Raw genomic sequence first — 26,316 nt, 5'->3', positions numbered from 1 at the left:
TGTTACTTGTCCCAGCTTCTGCCAACCTAGCAGTTCGAAAGCACGTAAAAATGCAAGTAGAAAAATAGGGACCACTACGGTGGGAAGGTAACAGCGTTCCGTGCGCCTTTGGTGTCTAGTCATGCCGGCCACATGACCACAGAGACATCCTCGGACAAGCGCTGGCTCTTCGGCTTTGAAACAGAGATGAGCACCGGTCCCTAGAGTTGGAAACGACTAGCACGCATGTGCGGGGGAACCTTTACGGACAACATAAAATTCAGTACCTATATATCACTGATGTCTCATTATGCATCCAATCACAACAAAACATTGTTATTTTATTACTATGTTGTGATGCCTGAAGCTTTCATTGTTCAACCTTTTCTTTTTATTTAACCTTTTGTATGGGAATTGTGAGGATTATACATAGTTATTCTCCATCCCATTTTATTCAAAAACAGCCTTTTGAAGTTTCTGAGGCTAAGTAATCCAATGAATGTCAAAGCTCAATGTTAGATTCCCAACCCTAATTCAGCACTTCAATCACTGCTACCTTGGATTGTCTTTACACAGAGGTGACAAACTGCTGGCCCATGGGCCAGTTTCATCATACCGAAGCTGCGCCCACCCCATTGCCAGCAATGCAGAGTCGCGATACGTCATGATATGTCACGTCACATAGCGAGTTTGACACCCGTGGTCTTACCTAATGAAGTTAAGTTCTAATGCATTTAAAAAATTTCATCAAGAATGTTCTTAGTTATGTATAATTTTGGTGATTTAGAATTTTCTAATTCTATGTGAAAAATATAAGGGAAATACACTCCTTAATTATGTGTAAACTACTCCAAGATCTTTGTAGGCTGAGGGTAGACCAAAAATGCTATCATTTAATATTGAGACAAGTTAGCTTCAGCACTTTACTGAACTGAAAATCTTATGGATCTCCTAAAACTCTTAGAAGACTACAAATGTGATACTAATATTCTTTCAGAAAGGTCTGCAAATACAATCACTATTTTTTCTATGATACAATTTCTAACATGTCATAAGTTGTTGAGTTTGTACCCAGTCCAACACTATTCCAGCAGTAAAACAGCTTGTACTTTATTGAGAAACCATTACTGAAACAGAAGGAATAGGCTCAGGTTTCTGGCCAAATTTTCATCTTAAATCAAACATCTGTTCCAGACAAAGATCTTCTGCATACCTTCTCCATATATATCAAACAGACTGATTTTTCATTAAACATTCCCCTTTATTCTGATCCATCTGGGTTTAGTTTCCACACATCTTGCTGCTTTAATTTAAAAATAACCATAGCATTAAAGTTCTAGTAAAGAAATAGTCTTCTTTGTCCATATAATTTGTGGTGTTTTGTCCAGATGAAAGTTATTTTAATTAGTGGGTCCACAAACAAAGACAAAACAATCTTCCACCATTGGTAGAGGCTTTAGCAACCTTTGTGAGATAATAATCACCTTTAAGCTTTGGTATTTTTATTAACTTTCACTTAGCTGAATACACATTAGGGAAAAAAAGGGAAATCATTTCAATCAGTCCTTGCATCCAGGGAAGCAATAAATCTCTCTTAAATACTGTCAAAGTTTTTACAAGGTTGCCAGAAAAAAATGAGCAGCAATAATTTCCTAAGAGAGAGCCAACTTTGTCCTCTTCTGCTGTCCTATTACAAAATACAATTTAAAGGCTTTTTCAAGCAGAGAGGCCATTAATAAAGCTATTAAAATAATGCTGAAGTATAATTAATGACCATATGATCCTAGTTTCACAGGATCTGAAACAAAAATAGGAGTTAAAAATTGTTTATGGTTAAATGGGTACTAAAACTTTTGCTGCACAATTTTTAAATAAAAGTTTGTTTCTCCATTACGTTTTATATTTAAAAATGGGGCATAAATGTTATAAAATTCCAGAGCTGTATACAGCTATTCTTATTTTACAGAGTAGTACATATTAGTTTCCCAGATCTGTACTTCATTGTTGCAGACTCTTTGGGGGAGATTTCAGAATTGCAAGTAATATAGAAAAACAAACACAGGTAGTCCTTGACTTACAACAACATTTGGGACCAGAATTTCCATTGCTAAGCACGGTAGTTAAAGGAGTTGCATCTGATTTTATAACCTTTTTGCCACAGCTGTGAAATGCCTCCCCTAGTTGTTAAGCAAATCCAGCTGCCCCCATTGACTTTGCTTGCCAGAACCCAAATTGAAAGGTTGCAAATGCGATTACATGACTCTGGAATGCTGCAACCATCATAAATACATGCTGGTTGCCAAGCAGCCGAATTTTGACCATGTAACCATGGGGATGCTGCAAGGGTTGTAAGTATGAGGACTAATAAGTCACTTTTTTTAGTGCCATTGTAACTTTGAAAGATTGCTAAACAAATGGTTCTAAGCTGCAGACCACCTACAGCAGACATGTCAAACACAAGGCCCGGGGGCCGGATCCGGCCCGCAAAGTGGTTTCATGCGGCCTGCGAAGCCATCCTGGAAACAGTGAGGGAATGGCCCCCACTGCCTTGGCCCTGGCCCAGAGACCCTCCTCCTGCCAGAGACCCTCAGATCTGTCCCATTCCTGCCCAGGCCCCCATAGGCACCCTTGATGCGAACGATGTAGAGCTGGCCACGCCCACCCAGTAGGCCATACGCACTCTAGCCACGCCCACCCAGTAGGCCACACCCACCCTGGCCATACCTACCCGGCCCCCTGAGGGCAACTGCAATGCTGATGCGGCCCTCAATGAAATTGAGTTTGACACCCCTGACCTACAGTCTAGTTGCATGATGAAGGATGGAACTCTAGGGGTTTAAAAGATAACGCCCAAGTTAAACAACTACACAGAAACAAGTATTAAAACACTGTAAACTTCTTTTGCATGGGAATCATCTGTTCCTTAGCAATTTTTTGTTTATTTATATGAAGTTTAATCCAATCTTTAGCTCAAAAGCCTCCCCAAACATCCGTCTACAATCAAGATATAATATGCGTATATAGGACAGTGCAGTAAAATGCACTTTCAGGAACAAATTAGTAAATGTAAATATTAGTTCTTAAGGAATGATAACCTGAATATGATCAGCAGAAAAGAATTGGGCTGATCTCTCAAAGAAATTAAAGTTCCTTTGATCTCATTCATCTTTGCTCTTCATAGAACTTTTCATTTTTCTTTTGAGGTCATCTATCTGAGGTCTTATTTCACACTATACTTCCCAATTTATTAATATTTATTTTTATTTATTTCCCAAATTTATTACTTTTACAAATAATGCAAGGCGGCAAACATATTCAGCACACCTTACTCCTCCTATTTTTCCAAGACAACCCACCTTGTGAGGTAAATTGGGCTGAGAGTGAGCGACTGGCCCATGGTCACCAGGCTTACTTTCATGGCTAAGGCAGGACATGAACTCACAATCTCTTTGTTTCTAGCCTGGTGCCTTAACCACTAAACCAAACTGGCTGTCAAATATCATTCTCCACTATATCATATCCCTCTATTTCAGCAAGTATTTGGAAAGAAAAGTCATATTGCCTCAATTGACATATTAGCCTAATCTATAATTTCTTTTAAACATAATCTACTGAATAAAATACAATCCCTAGTCCTATACTGTATACTTACAATAGCTTATAAACCACAATGTCTGTATTCACATATTGTACTAATCCAAAATCAAACAAATCAACTTGTGGTTTTTCAATAGTTATGAATCTACGAACATCAAAATTTTATCTTTTAAAAATATCCAAATGATGTATGGGAGGGTGGTGCCAATGGACAGAGGGCAGGGCTGGAGATAATTTGCTTCAGCTATGGAGTGATCTTTCTGTCCCGAAGTTTTGTTCAGAAACAGAATGATAGCCATTCTTTAAGAAATATGCAGCACAATGTGTTGAAACTTGAGTCTGTTAATTATAGACATATGATGTACTCCACATAAATATAATTACTGTCCCATCTATTACATCAGAGTACAATTCATTAATCAATAAATAAAACTATTTATCGCACATACAATTCACTGGGCTTAACTCTAAGGTATACATATCTAGTTGCTTGCTCTCTGGATTTTTGTTATTGTTTAATTTCAGCATATACGTGTTCCTATGTCAAACTCAGAATTTATTATTTTGATGTACATACATTTCTTCATAAACTAAAATTAGGTCTGTCAATGTTTTCACTACGGTTTATGCATTATCCACTGGGGTACTATATTACAAAGCCATATTATTTGGTATTAATCTGTTTTAAGAGTATTTCAAATGCATATTTTTATAAACCAAAAGCTTTGAAACAGTACAGTTTGAAAAGTAGAACAATACATTTTTAGCTTTATCAAGTTATTAGAGCTTATTCAATGTATATAAAATGTGCTTTTATTTAGTGCATATAATTTTTTTACTGAAAATAATCCACATCAAATAAATTGACATACTTTATATCACAGAAGTTCCTGTTCAAATCCTCAGAATTTATAATCCACAGCTTTTATTGTTATTTCTTTAGCTACTGCCATAGGTAGTAAAACATTTGTACAGAAATTAAAGGATACTAAGTTTTCTACTAAAATTTTCTTTCTGTCACAGTTTCTCCATTTAACTATACTTTTTCCTTTAGCTTCCATCTATTTAGAATGCTATTTCCATTGTTCTTTTAGAAGGATTTTGACAAACTATAGTAGGTTTCAATATTGCCTGCAAGAAATACTATAAATTGCAAAACTCTACAGAAGAAATGGCATTTTTATTTCTGGGAACCTGAACAATACTCAGGGGAAATAAAGCAGCAAGATAATTTTAGCTCAGAATCTACATTTTAGAATGAAAAAAGTGGACTTCTTTATATTTAATTTTAGTTCCATTTGTGCACTGTGCTGTTTGAGTTTTAGTACTATGGCTTGCAGATCCTTTTCAGCTATCAAGTAGTGTTATCAGCATAGTGCAGATTATTGAAGCTTCTTCCTCCAATTTCAAAATCATATTTATCTTTTTCTAATCTAACTTCCCTTAATATGTATTCCGCATAGAAGCTGAATAAATAAAGGAAGAGTATGTACCCTTTCTGCACTTTTTTGCGAACCTAGAGCCAGTCTGAACAAGGATACTCCATGATAGTTTGCACATTCTAATATACCCTTTTTGATATTGGAATGTAGATTTCCAATCGGTTGAATACTATGTCCTTCTCTAAAATTGCTGGTGTAACCTGATTGATTTTTCTTCTGTTGCTTGCCATACATAAGTGGATATTCCATCAATTCCTGAGGTTTTCCAAGTTGGCAATGGAGTGGTGATGTAACTTCATCTTCTAGTAATAAAAGTTCTTATAATGCCTTCTAAGATATCCTGCATATTGATATCTCTACTGCATACAGTAGTGTTGCAGTATACTCCTTGCATCTTCGTTTGAATTGGTTACTCTCCATCAGTTGGCATCCTTTAGTATTTCAATTCACGGTTGGAACCTCCTTCTGAATTCAGAGATCTTTTGAAAAACTTGTTTTTCCATGACTTGTTTCCATCCTCAATGTATTTTTATCAGCTTTTTTACATCTCTTTTAACCTCTCTGAAACTCTTTGTTAAGTTGCATTCTGAAAATTTTGTATTTCTTGGCTTTGGCTTCCCTTCTCTTCTTTGCAATTTGCACACTTTGTTCTGATATTAGTTTGCTTTCTTCTCTTTTATTTTTGATAGGCTATTTTCTAATTCATTTTTTAACCACTTGTTCATCTTAATGAATCCTCTGATTGTCTAGCATTGAGGCTTAGGACTTCAAAGTTATTCCTGATGTTCTCCTCAAAAATAGTGGGTATTATGTTCAAGGTATTGTGGAAACTGGTTTTCTTCTTCTTCTTTAGCTTAACTTGGGAGCTTGCACCTGAGCAATATTCCCACTCACCAATACAAACAATACCTTCTTGCTTGCATGTGTTGTTGATTTTGAAGTGAACCTGATCAACTTGTAATCGTCAACCCCCTCTTCTGCATTGGTGATTGGAGCATAAACATAAATGATTATCATTTTAAAGTGTAGTCCACAAAATCTAATCAATATTGCAGCCAACTATTCTTATAGGCTTCTTAACTATAGAAGTAACCTCACTTCTTGTTTTCCATGTCCTGGATAATAAACATAGTGATCATCTGACTGAAAGAGTCCGATCCAGTCCATCTCAATTTGCTGATGCCTAAGATATCAATTTTTGGTTGTTTCATTTCACCTTTCACTGTGATGTATTCTCCTGTGCTCATGCTTCTTAACTTCCATGTTCCTACTGTAACTCTATGTTTGTGGTTTTGAATTTTCTTTTCCTAGCAACATCAATGATTATTTTAATCTAGCCCAGGGTTCAGCAACCTGAAACAGTGAAAGAGCCACTCGGAACCGGTTCCCTCACAAAAGGAGAAACTGGGAGCCGCAAAAAATGTGTGCGCATGCGCATACATGCGCGCATGCGCAGAACAGGGTTTGACTGAAGAGTGGAGCCAAGGCGAGATATGCACCTACCCTGCATATTTGAATTGATTGGTTGAAATTTTTTAGTTCCACTTTTTTTTTTTGGACTGCACATGGCAGAGGACTGGGAGCCGCAGAAGATGGCTGAAAGAGCCGCATGCGGGTCCAGAGCCGCGGGTTGCAGACCTGTGATCTAGCCACATCATAAACACCATTAGTAATCTGAAACCTCCTGAGCTCATCCTCAGCATCATGTTGAGTGCCATCCAACCTGAGGATCTGACCTGCCATCCCATCATCCAGCAGTATATCATCAGTCATTTTATATTTTCTATCCATAGGGGTTTCTTGGCAAAAATATAGGATTGGTTTACCATTGCCTTCTCCTGTGCAGTATGAATTCATCCCTTTGTCACTGTCACTAAAGTGATAACATGTTTCCAGCATCTTTCTATATCGCCGCTGCCCAATATAGCTGATTGAACTGGGAAGCCGGGATGACCTTAAAACATTTTGGGTGATTCTGGTAGGAATATATACCACCTTCCACTGCCATGATGAAGTAGCAAAGCAGGACTTGGGGAGGGGTGGAGGGAGATGGGATTGTGCTCACATACAAAAATTTAAACTGATTTCTGACAAAACAGAAACATTCTATTGGGAGGTTTCTGTTGGTTCAGTCAGTGTGGGAACGACTACATAAAAAGGCCCAATGTATATGGTGTGCATGTGTGTGCGTGCACATGCACTGATTAATTCAATTTTGATAGACATTGTGTAATATATGATATGTGGAACCACCTTTGCAGATATAAACCTGGATGATTACATAATATAGCTGTACATCCATAACTGAAAATGAAAATGACTAGTGGGAACATGTCTCACCAGCTTTGAAGCACATTCACTCGCTGTATAATTATAACCTGTATAATATAATCTCTATAATTTTCCTGTCGTACCCTGCAACAAATTATAAATCAGAATTAGAAAACAGGTTGAATCTTTTTATATCCTTAGAACTAACATTAGATGAGAGTCTAATGTGATCTGCCATATTTTCTTTCTGAAGGGCCTTGAACTATAGTATGGAAAAAGATCTACCGGTAACTAACAGGCAGGCAAGGCAGGAAAAATGCATCATATTGCAGTTTTAAAATATGAGAGGACATGCATTTAATGTTGAATATAGAATACTATTGAATCCAGTAACACTTTACGAATGATCAACTTTCTAAAAAATAGCACAATCATTAGAGAAATTCCTCATGATTTTACTTTTTGTGTTTCAACACTTAAGCTTTAATGAAACTTCCATCTACTATGTATATAGGAAGCTGATATTTATACTGATTATACGATTTTGTGTTTGCTGATGCAGGAAGCCTTTAGGACAGGGGTCCCCAACCCCCAGTCCATGGACTGGCACCAGTCTGCGGCATGCCAGAAACTGGCCATGCACACAAGTAAAGCCCCATTCACAGGATGCAGGCAACACACGAAACCACGCCCCATCTGGTCCATGGAAAAACCTCTCTCCATGGAACCAGTCCCTGCTGCCCAAAAGGTTGGGGACCTTTGCTTTACGAGATTTTTCTGATAAATAGTAACTTACACAGTTCTATTTTTATTCTTACAAACGTCAGACATATGTTGATCTATTCCAGTGTATTCCAAAATAATAATGAACATTCAAGAAGTGTGTCAGATGCAAATCTATAATCTATAATTCATAGTTCAATAAGTTATTGATTCTAAATCACTAGTTCACAAAAACTGTTGAAGCTACATTTCAAATGGATACAGCTAAAATACTGAAAGAATAAATGTCACCCCACTTACCCTGTCTCTTATCAAATCACATTTCTGTGAACAGGCTTCAACAAGACAACCTTCTATATTGCCAGAAATCCCTGTCTAGGATCCAAAAATGATCTTTAATAAAACCGCAAGCCTTTTCCACATATACTGTGCCTCTTTCATTACATTACTCTGAACCCAAGACAGCACTAATTAATAACTTAGGTATTTGCACATCACAAAGTAAATTCAAGAACAAAGCTCATATTTCATGAACTATTTGCTGAATTATATGAGAATTATGCTATGACTGAATGATAACAGAGTAAGGATAAGATATGTATCAATCAACAAAAATATTTCTTTCAGGTTTGCAGAATCTCATGCACATAGCTCTGTATTTCCTATAGAACAAAATACAGGAACTATAGAACATGGACTTTGAAATCAAATGTTCATTGACTGTTCAAACCTTCAGGAGAAACACCAGTTCCAACTAATATGAAACAAGACTGTGTGGCTCACACAGCGGAAAAGATTGGTGTATGTATGTATGTACACACACACACACATATATATTGAAAAAGGAGATGCTAGAATGTATCAATTATCAATACACTAATTTCGCACACAAAGTCTTTCTTGATAAGGTTGAATCAAAGCCTCTTCTTCAAAATCTATACCGCCACTAGTGAGAAATGAGTATAGTGGATTTGTTATCAAGAAGAAAAGAACTGTACATGGAAAAAATATGTTCAATGAATTGAATAGTTTCTGAAAAGGTAGATAATGAGATCAGGCAGCTAATACAATAATAACAAGGGGACAGGACTCCTGCAGGTGAAACAAATTTTGGAGGAAATAAAAAGGCTTGTATGAAATATATTAAGAAAAGTGAAGAACCCTTATTGAAGAAGTCAATTAAGGGAAGCTTTTGAAAACAACAAAAGTTACCTACCGAAAAGAAACAATAGAAAACCAATTTGTTAACTGAGAAAAGCCGATGCATGGTAAATACAGTACTTGAAGGATATAAAAGAAAAGCTGATAAAAGATGATTAAGCTGATTAAGATCAGGAATGCTAAAGGAAGAAACTGAAGGCTCCAATTTAGTGACTCAAGAACCAGCTTGCCAACTGTATGAAAGTAAACATTCATTATGCAACAAACAACAATAAATGTCACCTTTGTACTGAAAAGGATTTCCTATTTATTAAACACATTTATATGGCTGCACAACTGACATAGGATGAGTAACATGGACCATAAAAGAAACCAATCCTGGGACAAATAAAAATACATATATCCTTAAGATTGTGATCACTAAGCTCATTTACTCATATCACTCACATACATGGATGCAGATGATAGATTTAGGGGAAAAATTTGCTTGTCAAGGTGATGAAAGTAGGATAAAGTAAACAGAGGAGATTAAGCAAATCACAGAACTCTTATGAAAGAAAGACCAAGATGGTAGGCATGTTCAGTCACTAGATGTTTCTAATGAAAACATGTGACTTCCACAAATGCCTTTGGTCAGTGACATACATATTACTACTTTACATATTGACCTTGAATTATAAACAAACGTGTCAGGAGCCATGAATCTAACAAAACCTCTATACTACAAACCTGCTCTTCAAGGGAATTGCAAGAGCTTTGGATGTAACTTTACACCTGAAGACATTTCCATTAACAATTCCAACTTGTTGGTACAAGGTAGGCGTCTCATTCCCATCATCTATTCTTTCACAGCCTGTATGTCCTGTATTAAGACTTTCCGTAGATCTTCTGTTTGGCTTGGGATGGTGATATATAAACGGGTATTATCAACATACTGATGCTATTTCAGCCCAATTTGAAGGCATCTCTCCTAGCAGCTTCATATAGATGTTAAAGAGCAGCCCTGAAGCACCTCATAGTGAAATGTCTTAATGTCTATAATCCCATCAACACTGAATGGAACTGCTTGCTTAAGAAGGAGCAGAAACACTGCAAACAGGAAACTTAATCCTCAGAGGTGCTAAAAAAAGGATACTACTGTTGATAGAACTGAAGAGACTTAACAGGACCAACTACCACAACAGATCATCCAGAAAAGTGATCAATGAGGTTTCTATCACATGTTCAGGTGTGAATCCCAATTGGATGGGATCAAAATAATCTACTTCATCCAGTCTCCTTTGTAACTGCAGACCCACCACCATTGTTATTAACTTAAAAAACAAAACAAAATAAAACAAAGCAGAATGTTAAAGGCAGAATAGCCTAATACAATTGAGTCAGGTACTGACTTCTTAAAATTCCAATCATCCTTAAACCACAATTACAAAGTATGTATAATGTTAATACTAATATTATAACTCAGAGTAAAGACAATCTCAGAAGAATTGGTAAAGACATAAATTACAGAAAATGAGATAATTGATACAAATACTGGTATAAAAACTAATGGAGAAATTAGACCAAACTATTCTTAATTTTGTCTATAAAAGAGAAGATTTGAGAAAAGTTATCATCTCAGGTAACTAGAATTGGCTGTACAGCAGCTTTTAAATAAATCTAAGGTGTTTTTTTACTTTATGGATTGTGTTTCATGCCTTCCCATAGAAAGATTAATACTGTAATATCAGGACAGAGGCTGAATAAGCTAAGTTCTAGATGCCTATGGAGATACTCAGTTATCCAGATCACACTTGTCTCAAAGATGCTTTTTCACAAGACAACTGGACTTTCTAGTTTTTCCTTTGAAGATGGCTTGCTTCTCATCCAAGAAGCTTCCTTCATGGATAAATCCTTCCATTCCCCACCATCCAGTCAGAGCTGAAGAAACAAAATGTCTTCAAAGGAAAAACAAGAAAGTCCAGTTGTCTCACGAAAAAGCATCTTTGGGACAAGCTAAGTACTAGGTACAGATTCTTTACATCTAAAACTTGAACTATATAAAATGTAAACAGAAGAGATCATGAATAAACAAATGAAATGAAAGAAAGAAAGAAAAAAACATATTTTGTGACTGCGAAGCTAAAATAAAACAGAAGGATATAATAAAACTGAACGGAAATGGTCTGATATGCAGCAGTGTAATTGTGGAAGACATACATGAACTAAATCTGTAGATTTAATTATGAATAACTAAACTATATGTCAGAAATTATTAAACAGAGATATGACTGATATAAACATTATTTTTAAAGATAGAGAAAAAGCTAGTTGCAAATTATGTCAATCCAATGAACCAAACAAAATAAAAAATATGAAAAGTGGCTGAGAAAAACAGAACAATTTTGATGAAAACATATAATTATTTTGGAGTCATGAGAAGGGCTAAAAAGTCCAGCAGAATTAATAGAATTAAAAATAAAAGTAATGAAATATCTGGGGTGAAACTGAAATGAAACAATATTATTGTGCAAAAAAAATGATAGAAAAAACTTTCATGAATGCTGTCAGAGTGTTGAAAATTTATAAGGCAATAATTTCAAGTGATTAATTGAGATCGCTAAAACATGCTAAGGTAATGGCTGTGCAACTTGTTAAACATGTATATGAAGATTATATCTATGCTTGAAGACTTTTCAAATTGAACTCTGATGAAACATTGTGATGAAAAGGCCACCACAATCAAGGTGAGTGTGATATTAAAAACAAGGTTACCCAATAAACAAACAAACAAGCAATGAAAAAAAACAATGTAATCTACAAAAGCAACTATAATTGCAACCAATTCTACTGGACTAACTGGCCAAACCAGTTAAACCCAAATCCTTAATCTCTACCCCCATCGACACCAAACACTAGTTCGATTCAAACAGCACTAAAACCATCGGCTATGCTACCACCTGCCATGCTCCTGAGTTTATCGAAGCCTAGCACTCCACAACCAATTCCATCAACAGACACACACACACTGTCTTACAACCAGTTTACAAATCCCTCAGAATACACCGACCCTCAACCGATCCATGCAAGCCCCCTCCCACCACCAGCAATTCACTTCCCAATGACTCTGACTTGATATAACCTCCCCATCACAAGGCTGTCACTGACGACTCACACCCACACCTGAAGCCCTTATAAACAGCAGAACACTGATGTCCCTTAAACTCCTCTGAAGATGTTAACTTAGCCTGGTAATGAAATGTTCAGAAACCAACCCACAAACTCAGAGAATAAATCTTCACCCTCACCCTACACCTGAGCTACAGATATTCTCCACTACTCTTATAAAGTCAGAAGAGCCTTGGTGGAGCAGTGGGCTAATGCCTCCTTAAGTAACACCAGCTGCCTGCAATTAGTACAGGTTCGCATCCCACCAGGCTCAAGGTTGACTCAGCCTTCCATCCTTCCGAGGTAGGTAAAATGAGGACCCAGATTGTTGGGGGCAATTAAGCTGACTTTGTAATAATGCCGCTTGGGGTGTGTGTGAAAGCCCTAATAAGCAGGCATATACATAGAATGAAGGCTACTGCTAAGCTTGTAAGCCGCCCTGAGTCTTCGGAGAAGGGCGGGATATAAACGGAATTAAAAAAAACAAAACCATATATGCTATTTCTAGGATCCAAATTGGGATCCATCCTAGTTGTTGAATATCAGTTAACTGGAACAAACCGTTGCAGAAAAGAAATAACTATATAAAGTCCAATTTATACAGGGCTTACAAATAAAATAGCCTCTGTACTGGCTTGAAAAGCATAACTGGTTCAGGTGTAGTGGACAGAATGTAGCTTTGTTCCATGTCAAGGGATGTGGCCAAGTTTCTTGACAAGAATTATTTATAGGTATGCTTCATACTTACCTGAACTAGCTTATAAAAACAGTTGGACTTGAAGATGACTAACCCAGCATTCTCTCAAAACTTGAATTTCATCTTCTTTAGATTGATTAAAGGTAAAGGTAAAGGTTCCCTCGCACATGCGTGCTAGTCGTTTCCAACTCTAGGGGCCAGTGCTCATCTCCGTTTCAAAGCCAAAGAGCCAGCGCTTGTCCGAGGATGTCTCCGTGGTCATGTGGCTGGCATGACTAGACGCCAAAGGCGCATGGAACGCTGTTACCTTCCCACCATAGTGGTCCCTATTTTTCTACTTGCATTTTTACGTGCTTTCGAACTGCTAGGTTGGCAGAAGCTGGGATGAGTAACAGGCGCTCATTCTGTTATGCGGCACTCGGGATTCGACCCGCCAAACTGCTGACCTTCTGATCAACAAGCTCACTGTCCTAACCCACTGAGATTGATCATGTTCAATCAAATCAGTGCTGATTCTTAGTAGCCACATACCAAATTTTCTCCATGATGATTTATCCCAAACCTAGCCCTTCAGGTCTTTCAGGTACACTCATGGCTGTTGTAATCAAGTCCATCTACCTTCCTGCCCAATTTTTCCAGTCTTCTCAGCATGGTAGACCTCTCCAAAGAGCTAGATCTTTGCAAAATATGTCCAAAAATTATAATTTGACCTTGGTCCTTTGTGCCTTGACTGAGAACTCTGGACTCAATTGTTTTAGGAACCATCTGTTTTTCTTAATCACTGTATTGATATTTTCATGAATTTTCTATCTGTCCTTCCTTTTCAAAGTCCAACTTTCACTTCCCTAGAGTGTCCCCCTAAAAAAAACATTGGTTACATGATCCTGCTCTTTGTAGGAGATATTCTTTCCTTTAAAAAGCATGACAAATGGGAAGTAGAAAATTACATTTTACAGTAAGGACAAATTAAGAATAGGCATTCTCAAACAGTGAATGAATATCCTGCTGCTAATCAGCTGTGAGAGTGGATGGTGATGACATAAAACATTTTGGCAAGTGCTACAGGTTTTGATTGACATGCCTCCAAGCAGCAGCCAGTCTTTCTGCTGTTCTCAAGTCCACCTCTGTTGGACTAGATAATGCTCACAGCATGAATAGAATACTGCTAGTTTTTCATTACTCATGTTATGACTGAAACCAATTAATAGGCAAGAAACAGCTAAGTTCTTATGTTAAAAGAGCTATTCTACTGTCCTGATAACTAACATAATTGTGGACATTGCCCTATTTCAGGATGACAAGAGAAAAACTAAAGATTATTTTTTACCATGTAGAGAAGTTTTTAGAGCAGGAATTTCCACTTTTAAACTCTAAAAATGTCCACAATAAATTTATAAAAATCTTTAAAAGGCAAAATGCTCAACTACAGAATATGAACATATAACTCAAAAAGTAAAGTTTTAATATCCTCTGGTTTTCCAAATTTCTTTCTTAGAAGTGATAAGATTTCATAATTCCAGATCTCCAGCTTCTGTCCAATATTTTTCCAGATTCAGTTATGATCCAGACAGAAAATGGCAAAGTATCTTTTCTCCCTCCCCATATACTTTTTTCTCCTTGATCATAAAATCTCCCTTTGATCCCACTACTGTTAACTTTCCATTAGAAAAACTACAAAATATTGGAAGGTCACCAAAACTGGTTAGGGCAAGCAATCCTCATTCAGCCTAATTCAGCAATTCTACTGAACTGGACCATTGCAAGATGCTCTATCGAACTTACCTTTGGGGACAAGCTAGAAGCTATAGCTGATATAAAATACGGCAACAAGATCATGGGAAAGACAGCACTGTTAAATAAATAATTACACCTAATATTAACGTTGTGGCATTTGTTTGCCACTAGGCTTCTAAGCCCAAGAGCTGGCCATTATTTTTAATGCCCTAAACAGAACAACACCAGGATACTGTATATCAGGCAATGCCTAGCCAGAATTGAATTGGTGTGTCTAATCTGCTCATTGAGATAGCACATCTGCTGAAAATTCCCTCCTATCTTAAGGTCCAAGAGCATGAATGAAACGGTAGACCTTCTCTGTAATAGCCCACTCTTTCCAGAAGAAAGTACAGCTCACACTTTGTTGCAGTTCCAGAAACAAATGGAAATAGTTTTATTTAAAAGCACTTTCAGTCCTAGCTGACTAACTTTGGCTATCTATCTTGGCTTTTATTGGGCTTTTATATTTGTTCTTTTTGTTTCTATGGTTATTCTGACTGCTTTACTTATTATTCTGTCTTGAGTTTCTGTTTGTTGATGCTATATGTCACTCAGAGTACTTCATAACTGGGGAGGATTATAAGCACTATAAAATAAAATATAGAAAATAAAAGAATATGTGGAACTGATTTTACCACTATATTTTTTGAGGGAAATACACAACCTTTGGCAAGTTGTTCTTTTTGTAGGTCAATCTCCTGTCCTAGAACAGGGTGCACACTCTATAAATCTATACAATTTGAAACAATTAGCATGGGGTCCCCAACCCCCAGTCTGTGGACCGGTACTGGGTCGTGGCATGCCAGCAACCAGGCTGGACAAACAAGAAAAGCCCCATTTGCAGGATGCAGGCAGCACACAAAACTACACCCCCTCCAGTCTGCAGAAAAACCTCTCTCCATGTAACCGGTCCCTGGTGCCCAAAAGGTTGGGGACCTCTGGATTCTTTTTACATTTAAGGTATTTCTATTCTTTTCTCTTCAAGTGGGTCTACAATTCAGCTTATAAAAATGAAGTATCATTTTAAAAAAAGATCATAACATAGGCTGAGAGAGAAATAAGTCAAGAACCAAAGTTCTCGGAGCAGAACAGATTCTATCATAGAATCATAGATCTGGAAATGACCTTACTGTTACTTAAGTTCCCCAATCAGTGCAGGATTCACCAGAGTATATCTAACAAATAACCATCCAGTTTCTGTCTGAAGATCCTCAGCAAAGGAAACTTACCATCACTCCGTCCAGAAGTCAATTCCATTGGCTGACAATTCATTCAACCAAGAAGTTCTTCTTCTAATCTGACCCTGCTTGTAGTTCTAACCCACTGATTCTGGTCCTGCCCTCCAGGACAATAAATAATAATTTCTATACAACTGCCCTTTAGATAGCTGAAGACTGTTACCATATGTCTGTAGGTTAGATATACCCAGATCCTTTAACTAGTTCTCACAGGCTTTGTTTCCAGACTCCCCATCAAACATTGAGGAATGACTTCTCCCTTTTGAACAGTGGCATCTAGAAATGAGCACAATATTACAAATACTGGCTCTTGTTTAATATGGGGGCAACTAGAACTCCAAAATCCCTTTCACATATACAAAGGCAGGTCATCTCTATCCTATAACTCCATACTATAATAGTGCCTTATATTCTCTTTTGCCTGATGTAGAACACCTACTACTACTACTACTACTACTACTACTACCACTTCTTCTTCTTCTTCTTCTTCTTCTTCTTCTTCTTCTTCTTCTTCTTCTTCTTCTTCTTCTTCTTCTTCTTCTTCTTCTTCTTCTTCTTCTTCTCCTCCTCCTCCTCCTCCTCCTCCTCCTCTTCCTCCTCCTCCTTCTATCCCTGTTAATTCCAGTCCATTGATGAAGCCTCTCTGGATATTTCTGTAACTTGCTGTGTAATCTGCAAATTTATTATCCTCAACACTCTCATCAAAATCATTGCTAAAAATGACTTCTACTTGTTATGTCCCATCAGGCTGAAATAAAACCATTAACAAGCATTATTTGGGAATAGTCATTCTAGCATCTGGCATCTATTTTTTTATTTGGTTACGATGATATCATGAGAGACTTTCTCAAATACTTTTCTGAGATGCAGTTACACTGTCTATGTCATTCCCCTGATATATTAAATAAATCTGAAGGAAATAAAGTTGGTTCTGAATGATTTGTTTGCAAATCACTCATATTGGCTTTTTTAAATTGAAGCATTCTCTCCGAGAATTCTCAAAAGTGCTGGAAAAGAACATGACGACTTGACTAGTACATAGATGCCAAGCTGATAGGTATACAAGTAAATAAGGTAACTTTATTTTGACTTTGTTTTGCTTTAGGGGCCAAGCTCCTCCAAAAGAAAACTTTCAGCAGCCTAAGTTTTGAAGGATGAAATATAAATTGATTAAGTAAAAGGAATGAGGCCTAAATTACCAATTTGACAAGCAAAGTTAACCACTGATGCAATGGAATGAAGTACACATTCATCAAAGCAGCAAAAAAATGAAATGCTATTAACTGCCTAAATATATGCTTATATATAAATTTTACAGTTTTCAACATTACTAGTCTAAAAACATAGAAGAGTATCTTTTACCATTATACTTTTACAGGTTGGCAAGCTTTGTTTAACAACTGCAATACAGGTAATCCTCGACTTACAACAGTTCATTTAATGACCGTTCAAAGTTACAACGGCGCTGAATAAAATGACTTATGAGCGTTTTTCACACTTATGACTGTTGCAGTAGCCCCATGGTCACATGATCAAAAATCAGACACTTGGCAACTGACTCACATTTATGACCATTGCAGTGTCCTGGAGTCATATGATCCCCTTTTGCGACCTTCTGACAAGCAAAGTCAATGGGGAAGCCAGATTCACTTAACAAGCGTGTTACTAATTTAACAACTGCATTGATTCACTTAACAACTGTGGCAAGAAAAATGGGGCAAAATTCACTTAACAAATATTTCATTTCCCAACATGAATTTTGAGCTCAACTATGGTCGTAAGTCAAGGACTTCCTGTACATATATATTTCAACAATAGCAGAGGGGACAGAGGAGCAAATTCCATCTTTAAGCCAGGAAAAAATCCTTGATAAGAACAATTTAATAAACTTCACAGCTTCACAGAAAAATATGGAAAAATCTCTACAGAGTAAGCTGCCTGCACTCTTTTGAACATGGATAAAAATATTCTCTTTGCTTTTTCCAAAAGTGATAAATTAATTTATTGTCAGCTCTTCTTAACTTCCAACTCTACCTAGAAAAGACCAGTTATCAACAAGAAGCAAGACAATGTAGAAGCCATGCACAACACATACACACTAAAGCTCAACAAGCCAACAAAACCAATACAACATAGTAGTTATGTATTTAAATACACTCTGGAACATACCGTAATGGTAATGGTCTGGTTGCTCTAAAGGTTGCACACTAACACACACACACAAACAAAATCAACAATACAATTTTGAAATTTACTATTTATAATCTGTAACTTTCAATAGCATAATACACACATTGCATTGGGGCCTTTGCATTTGCCTAGTATACAATCTACAAACTCAGTTCCTTTTGATGAAGTATTTTATAACTTTCCTACAAGACAATCAAAACAGCAATCTTCATCAATGCTTATATTTGGGATCAGCTACCCTGAATCATTCTAAATGCAGTATCTAATCTTACTTGGTTGTCTGAGTTGGTGACCACACAAGCTTTACAACATTTTAGCCAGAAACTGGTGCTTACTTCCAGTTTACAGCAAAACATGTCCACAGCAAATAATGGGTCCACTTAATGGCCATGATATTTGCTTAACTGCCACAAAAGAGATGCCTGTCCAGTCACACAATGACCTGCTTTATAACCATCATGACCTATGACCGAAATTTTGGGCTCAATTATGTAGATAGGCTGAGGAATACAGTATATGTACTGTCTATAGTGTGTACAGGTAGATAAGATGAATTTAATTTTTTTTGGCAGCTCAAAATTCTTGGCTGATTTACAAGTATATATGGTAATTTCTAGGGACGCGGTGGCTCAGTGGGTTAGAACGCTGAGCTTGTCGATCAGAAGGTCGGCAGTTTGGCGGATCAAATCCCGAGTGCCGCGTAACAGAGTGAGCGCCTGTTACTTGTTCCAGCTTCTGCCAACCTAGCAGTTCGAAAGCACGTGAAAAATACAAGTAGAAAAATAGGGACCACTACGGTGGGAAGGTAACAGAATTCTGTGCGCCTTTGGCGTCCAGTCATGCCGGCCACATGACCACGGAGACGTCCTCGGACAAGCGCTGGCTCTTCAGCTTTGAAACGGAGATGAGCACCAGCCCCTAGAGTTGGAAACGACTAGCACGCATGCGCGGGGGAACCTTTACCTTTACCTATGGTAATTTCTACTTCAAGACCATAGGAAATATACAGAAATTTCTTAACGCAATACCAAAACTCCAGGTGCATTTTTTCACTGACACATTAGGAATGGCATTTGGCCCTATATACCACCCCACAGTGCCTTACAGCACTCTGCGTGGTTTACAAAGACAGAATATTGCCCCCCAACAATCTGAGTCTTCATTTTACCAACCTTGGATGGATGGAAGGCTGAGTCAACCTTGAGCCCTGTAAGTATTGAACTCCAGACTGTGGGCAAAGTTTGCTTGCAATACTGCACTTTAACCATACATTACCTTTATAATTTAAATATATGAATACTGAAGGTTTATACTCTGATTTTTCATCTAATTGTCTAATTAAAATTCATGATGCTACATTATTTTTATCCCCAGACAACATCAATCAACTTTTACAAACAAACTGAAAGGATAGCTGGATTTCAAAATGATTTAGCATACCTGACAAGCAAATGTAGGTTAAGTATTCACCCTGACCCCCAGTTGCCAGGAAAGGAATCCTTTTCTTCGTTCTCCTTTTTACTTGGACTGCACCCAGCATCCTTTCATCATGCGGTGCAAAAATCTCTTTATTGATAGCAGATTTGGCACTCATTATAAATCAGATACAGATGGAAGATGTTCCTAAAATGAATTTGTACAGCAAGCATTACATTTTGGAAGAAATATTTATATAACAAACTGGTTTTCTGTCCCCTCCCCTCTAATAAAAGTACATACTTGTGTACGCACATACAACCAAAATAGCAAATAACTTATTCAAGTCTAGAATAATCTGCCATTTAAACGACAGAAAGAGCTTCAGAGTCAGCTTAGACTACTTTCCTGGCTGGTTATTATCTTCAGTAGGAAAGGATAAAACTGTAGACTGAAATTGAAGGGGAGGAGCTTTTTGGCTTTTTTTAAAATAAACAATTTAGAGTCAAAGATGTAAGCAATAAAGGATTTCCACACAATATGAGAAATTAGCAAATTAGTAGGCCAGATATTGGCGATAAATGTTAAATATTCACACATGGCATAAAAAAACAGAGCATCTAAACATGAGGTGAATTCAGATGCAATACCTTTGAACAATCATAACTGAACAAATTCCATAGAAATCTCGGTAGGCTGATCCACTGGTAAAAAGCATCAAATTTTATTTCAGACTACTCTGTGTATTTGATAAAGATACTAATTAAAAGCACGAAGAGCAAAATACGTCTACAAGGAAGAATAGAAAGTATGCAAACCTATCTTGATAGCCGTGTCCATGCATGGATAGTAGTGCTCCAAGTACACCATGTTGCTTAACCTCCCTTCCAAAATGTTTGAAGGTAAAGCCTTAAAGACTGACAGTGGAGGCACTTCTTATGTGTAACAGGGAGAATGGTGGAAAAACAGAAAGAGCTACTGCAGAAGCTTTCATAACAATGATTTCATAGTTTGGATTGGTCTTTCTGCAGATCCAGCTAAAGACTCTTTTGATCATTATCATATTTTTTTTCTGATCCAATCATTAGCAGAGATTAACTGAAAGGAAAATGATACTTTTGCCCTGGAGGATGTAAAATTGTTGGGAGGACTGCTTGGACCTCTAGCATTAGTCTTTACCAATATTTCAGGAGGCAAATTCTCATGTGAGCCTGATGGGACCCAGGGTCATGACCCAGGATACAAACTCCAAAAAAAATAATCCTTATTCTGGCTAAACCAAAGGAATGTTCACCTCAGGAGGTATTAAGTCAGGAATCATTTGAGATTGATTTAACACAGGCATCATCAGAATAGCTGGAGCAGTCAGATTTTTTTTTAATCCCATTTATATCCTGCCCTTCTCCAAAGACTCAGGGTGGCTTACAATTTAAGCACAAATCAATGTGCTTAGCACTAGCCTTCATTCTATGTATATGCCTGCTTATTAGGGCTTTCGCCCCCCCCCCCAAGCGGCATTATTACAAAGTCAGCTTATTGCCCCCAACAATTTGGGTCCTCATTTTACCTACCTCGGAAGGATGGAAGGCTGAGTCAACCTTGAGCCTGGTGGGATGTGAACCTGCACTAATTGCAGGCAGCTGGTGTTACTTAAGGAGGCATTAGCCCACTGCTCCACCAAGATGATGACATAAGACCTCCCAAGCCTTGTATTCAGTGAATATATCAATGAAGCACCTTGGCAAGTAAGGGAGTAGCTCTCCTGATTAAAAATAGCTGGCATCATCAGCTGGCCTGATTTAAAAGGCAGCCCTGGAGTTAAGCTTCTTCATTGGAAGCAACTGTCTGATTTCCTGCTCTGGGGTGTGGCATTCCTGTGAATAGTGCTTGTAGAACTCTGACTTTTAGATTGGCTGCCAAACCTGACTTTGAACTTTGCACTGGAGTTTGATTACTCTTCGGTGTGTCCTATTGAAAGTAAAACCACTAAAAGCCAGCTTTCTTTCCAAGAGACTTTGTTAGTTTACATTTCTTTCCTTCTCTACTAGGTGTTCCTGTTCCTTTCATGTTGGGTTGAATATATGAAAGTCACGCTTAAACAGGGATTTTATTATTTGGTATTAATTTCTCAGAGCAATTTGTACACTTTGAAATACTACTGGTTTTATGACACTACAGTTTAATTTTCTAGTGTAATGCAATGACAAATTTGGGACCTAGCAGAAGCCATAACTATTGATTTTTAATGATGCATTAATGTACGTGACTTAGGAAATACGGACATTAAGCCAAAAGGATTCATGATGAAAGAGTGCTGACTTTCCTAATGCTTTCAAAATGTTCAACCAAAAAGACTAATTGGTAATTATGACCCAAAGTGGTTATATGTACCAATTTGTTTATTGCTCACTGAGGTATAGTGCCATGTATAGATTATCTTTATGGCTATTTCTTGATAATTAGCTGAAATAGAACGTCACCAAAAAGTGTTCAAGATGCATTAAGTTGAAAAGCCAAACCATTATCTAGATTATATATAGATTTTCAAGAAAGCTGAAATACTTAAGTACTGAAATACAGTACAGATGAATTTTCCATTCCTTACAACATGGATCTTCAGAATCAGTTTGATGAATTAAGGCACCAAGGTACTATTGTAGTCCCACTCTAGGCATGAAAGCTGGTTGGGTGACCTTAAGCCAGTCACACACTCCCAGCTCAAGCCAACTCATAGGACTGTTGTTGTATGGAAAATAGAAGGAAGGGTTATTAGGTATATTTTCTATCTTGAATTATTTACAAAATTTATAAAAAGTAATAAAGGGGATAAAATAAACTAATAAACAAGTATTCAACATTCAAAGATCCTTTGCACTATTCTTGCCCATATACAGGTATATCATCTGAAGACATTTGTTGGGGATCTATGAGGAGAATTTCCAGGGCTGGCTTCAACTGGAATTAGCAACTCCTGACAAGATGAGGAAGCCAATTATGGCACAACAATTTTCTTTTTTAATTTTCTCCCCTTGTTGGGAAAAAATTAAATTCAGGGTCTTTCTCAGTGTAGAAAGCACAAAACATAAATTACAGAAGTTTTCATAAACATTCCTTCCAGTAAGTTTGCTTCCAAAGTTAGGGCTTCAGAACAGGGTAATTTAGAAAATAGTCTCACATTAAAACTTTCTATGACCAAGAAAAGAAATCAGGATTATCAAAATTGCTATCACCAGCATTGGATAATGGCTATGCTACCAGAGAAAAATGTGTGAACTACTCTATTCTATGTACAAGGACTGCAAGAAACATGGTATAGTTGTTAAAGGAGAATAAATAGTTGAGGAAGGAGGAGAACCAATGGAAAACAGTGCTGCCCATCCCCAACTCCCAGAACTGGTCCAGAAAAATATGATGATCGATAGTATCAATGTGAGACGTCAAAAAGAACATGGATGAATGCACTCCTCCCATGTTGCTCCCACCAAAGTTCATCTAAGATTGCAAGCAATGTTGCAGTCTTCTCACAGTTCAGCGTAAACCCTGATTTGAAGGGTCCAGATAATCTGCTTCATCCAGGATCTTTTGAAGCTGTCAAGTGACCACTTTCTCTACAACTTTCCCTAAAAAGGGAAAGTTGGAGATCAGATAAAAACTGTCCTGATTAGATAGGCCAAGTGATAGTACCTTGAGGAGAGGGTTCACCACTGCCTCTTTAAGAGCCAGTAAGACCACTTTCTCCCTCAGGAAAGAATTAATCACTAACCAGACCCAATCAGGCAGGCAGCCTTAACCAGCCAGGAAGAGCATGAATCTAATACAGATGTGGCCGAGCTGTTGCAATGTCTTGTTCATTTCCTTAGGTCAGGGGTGTCAAACTTGCAACATCATGTGACATGTCGCGACAACTTTTTTTCCATTGCCATTTTCCATTGGGGTGAGTGTGGTTTTGCTATGATGCATCTGGCCCACGGGCTGGCAGTTTGATACCCCTGCCTTAGGTCCAACAGGATCAAATCCCCTCAAATAACCATGCAAACCTTAGCTCCCACTAGTTCTGCCCCAAGGCTGAAGTTCAATCAAGACCAAATATGAAGAGCTTTACCTGCTAGATGGAGAGAATACTCCTTACAGAGACACCCCCATCTCAATATAACTTCTTCCAAGGAGGAACAGAGTCATCTGAAACATTCATTGAATCACTATCTGCAGACAGAGTTACATTTTGCCCCCTTACCATCACAAGGTAGGCTCTAATAGCTCTAGCAGCTGTTCAATCAACTTCAATTCCTGTCTTTTGCCAGCAGCTCCCTAGCATCTACTAGGCCAGACATGTCAAACTCATGATGCTGCGCAACATATCGGGATGATTTTGCCATTGCCGGCAATGGGGTGGGCACAACTTCCGCATGATGCATCTGGCCAGCGGGTCGACAATTTGACAACCCTGTACTAGGCCTTTTTAGTTCCCTCAACCCTTTCACATATCACGAAGAGTTATGGAAACTGTGGGCATGGAGGGGCTACTCATGTGCAATTTGATTCAAAGCTGTGGTCACTCTTCAATTCTAAGCAACCTGGACTGCATATATTCCTAATATGTTGAGTCATTCGTTGATTTGTTACCAGAATTTAAATAGATGTGCCTAGCAATGGACCCACTGATCACCTGGAAATGTAATAGTACTCAAATCATAAGCATTATTAGATAGCTAGGTCAGCTTGAGCAAATACATCTTTTAGGAAGCTTGTAAAGTGCCATGGGATATGAAAAAAATAATAGAAAGGTTATTAATTTCATCATGAATCTGTTTAATTTTTTGATACAGCAGCATAGAAAAGGAAGAAAACCAGTCTACTGCTACTCAGGTGCTTCTTGTTTTTAAGACATAATAACTTGTTGCTCAGAATGGCCTTACCAAAATCATTCATTCATTCATTCGCCACCTTATTTCAAAATCAGCTTTTTGCTGATGGAAAAGATACAGTTCTACCTATATACAATATACAATAGGTATATTGTAATACAGCATGGCATTTCTCAGCAAGAAGCACACAAATATACAAGGATTAAGCTACACTTCCAGTGGTATTAAAAAGTATTCAATTGGTTTTAAATATATTACTCTTTTTTCCTCTTATCTCTTGATCTTTCCAGGAAAGTCTAGATGTTTGCATGTCAGCCAAGCCTTTTTTTCACTTGAAAGTAAATACAATGTATTCAAAATCATGGGTATGTAAACATCCAGATATTTTAAGCATTTCAGGAAACAATTGCTTAAGTACATATGTTTTAAGGCATTACATATGTCATAAATACCAAAGAGACCAGCAATTGAGGGGGTTTGGAAGAAAGGAGAGAATTTTAAAAAAATGCATTAAAACAATGAAAACACATCATATAAATGTTGCCCCCGTGTTACAATCCTATATATCAGGCATGTCAAACTCGCGATGTCGTGTGACGTATTGGAGCTTTTCCCCATTGCCGGCAATGGGGTGGGCGAGGTTTTGTCGTGACGCATCCAGCCTGCGGGCCGGCAGTTTGACACCCCTGCTATATATACTTGCTTCCAAGTAATTTTCATTAAACTCTTACTTCTGAGAAAGTATAATACACAGAAAGGTAGAAAATGAAGTCACCCTTGGCTCTTAGTGGTACCTATACAGTTTTCTGGGCAACTAAATGGAAATGGTTGCCATACCTTCAGGATCTTTTTTTTACTTATAGTCCTGGCATGATTTTATTACTGTTGTTTCTTTTCTTATTCTTATTCTGTTGCTATGATTATGAGTTTTTGAAAAATACAAATGATGCAACAATCCAGGTATAGTACATTTAAAGTTTCTTGTAATCCAGAATTTGGGGACATAATGTAACAATTACAGTATGTTCAGAAAGCCTTCACTGCAGTGTTTAAATTTAGGATTCTTTTAATTGCTCAATGTCTCATTTGAATTGGGATCGGATTTTAACTTTTTACCTGGTTTATACGTAATAGCCAAGGGGTAGCTCCCTTCCGAGTACTAACCAAGTCTGACCCTACTTAGTTTTTTTAAGACAAAAATATCTAGTTATCAGTTATCTGCCAAGACACCGAAATCTGTATGGATCTACAAATGTTTCAACCACAAGTTTGAAATAAAATACATGAGCTCTAAGAATTTAGCATTAAAATCAGAATAAAGATGAGCAATTTCATCTTGAAAATTCCAGCTGTTCCAAGCTCTGCCATGGAGCTGTTCTGTGGTCTGTGATTAGGCCATGATTTTTTCCAACTGTTTTTTATCTTAGTCAATATAGCAACAGGGAGCTGCCATTACAGGTGTGCACAACCTTTTGAGGGAGGTTTGTTCCTCCTTAAAGTACCCTCTGAGCATCAAAGTGTTCAGCAGCTACACTCTCTCAAAGGCATGGAGCAGCTTCTTTGGGAACTTCTCTTTGCCCTCTGTGTATTCACATATACGTACCTGGACAATGCACAAACTCCCACAAAACTATTTTGCCAAGTCTTTATAAGACAGAGGTTCTAAGCTTTAAATAACATGTTGAGAGGAGCACTTTACCTGCTTCATAAAGCAGCGTTATGAATGGTTTTGCACAGTCCAACCGACCAAGGCATAATTGTTTCTAGCTTAAGTTGGATGGGTGACATGGGATGTAAAGTGCTGGATCAAAGCA

General features: G+C 37.5%; 1 protein-coding gene across 1 annotated transcript in view; it reads right to left on the bottom strand.

Annotated features, from left to right (window-relative positions):
- STXBP6 (syntaxin binding protein 6) overlaps positions 1-26,316 on the bottom strand; it is an 80,884-nt gene that overhangs the window by 37,742 nt on the left and 16,826 nt on the right. Inside the window, exon 2 of the mRNA XM_081325812.1 lies at positions 19,662-19,844. Within this exon, the coding sequence (XP_081181938.1) occupies positions 19,662-19,815 (154 nt within the window). The 5' untranslated portion in view covers positions 19,816-19,844. The remainder of the gene's footprint in view (positions 1-19,661; positions 19,845-26,316) is intronic.

This window comes from Vipera berus, assembly GCF_964194415.1.
Source record: "Vipera berus genome assembly, chromosome: 1".
Classification (NCBI taxonomy): Eukaryota; Metazoa; Chordata; class Lepidosauria; order Squamata; family Viperidae; genus Vipera; species Vipera berus.
The sequence above is the reverse complement of the archived record's forward strand: the minus strand, read 5'-3'. Positions and strand labels throughout refer to the sequence as shown.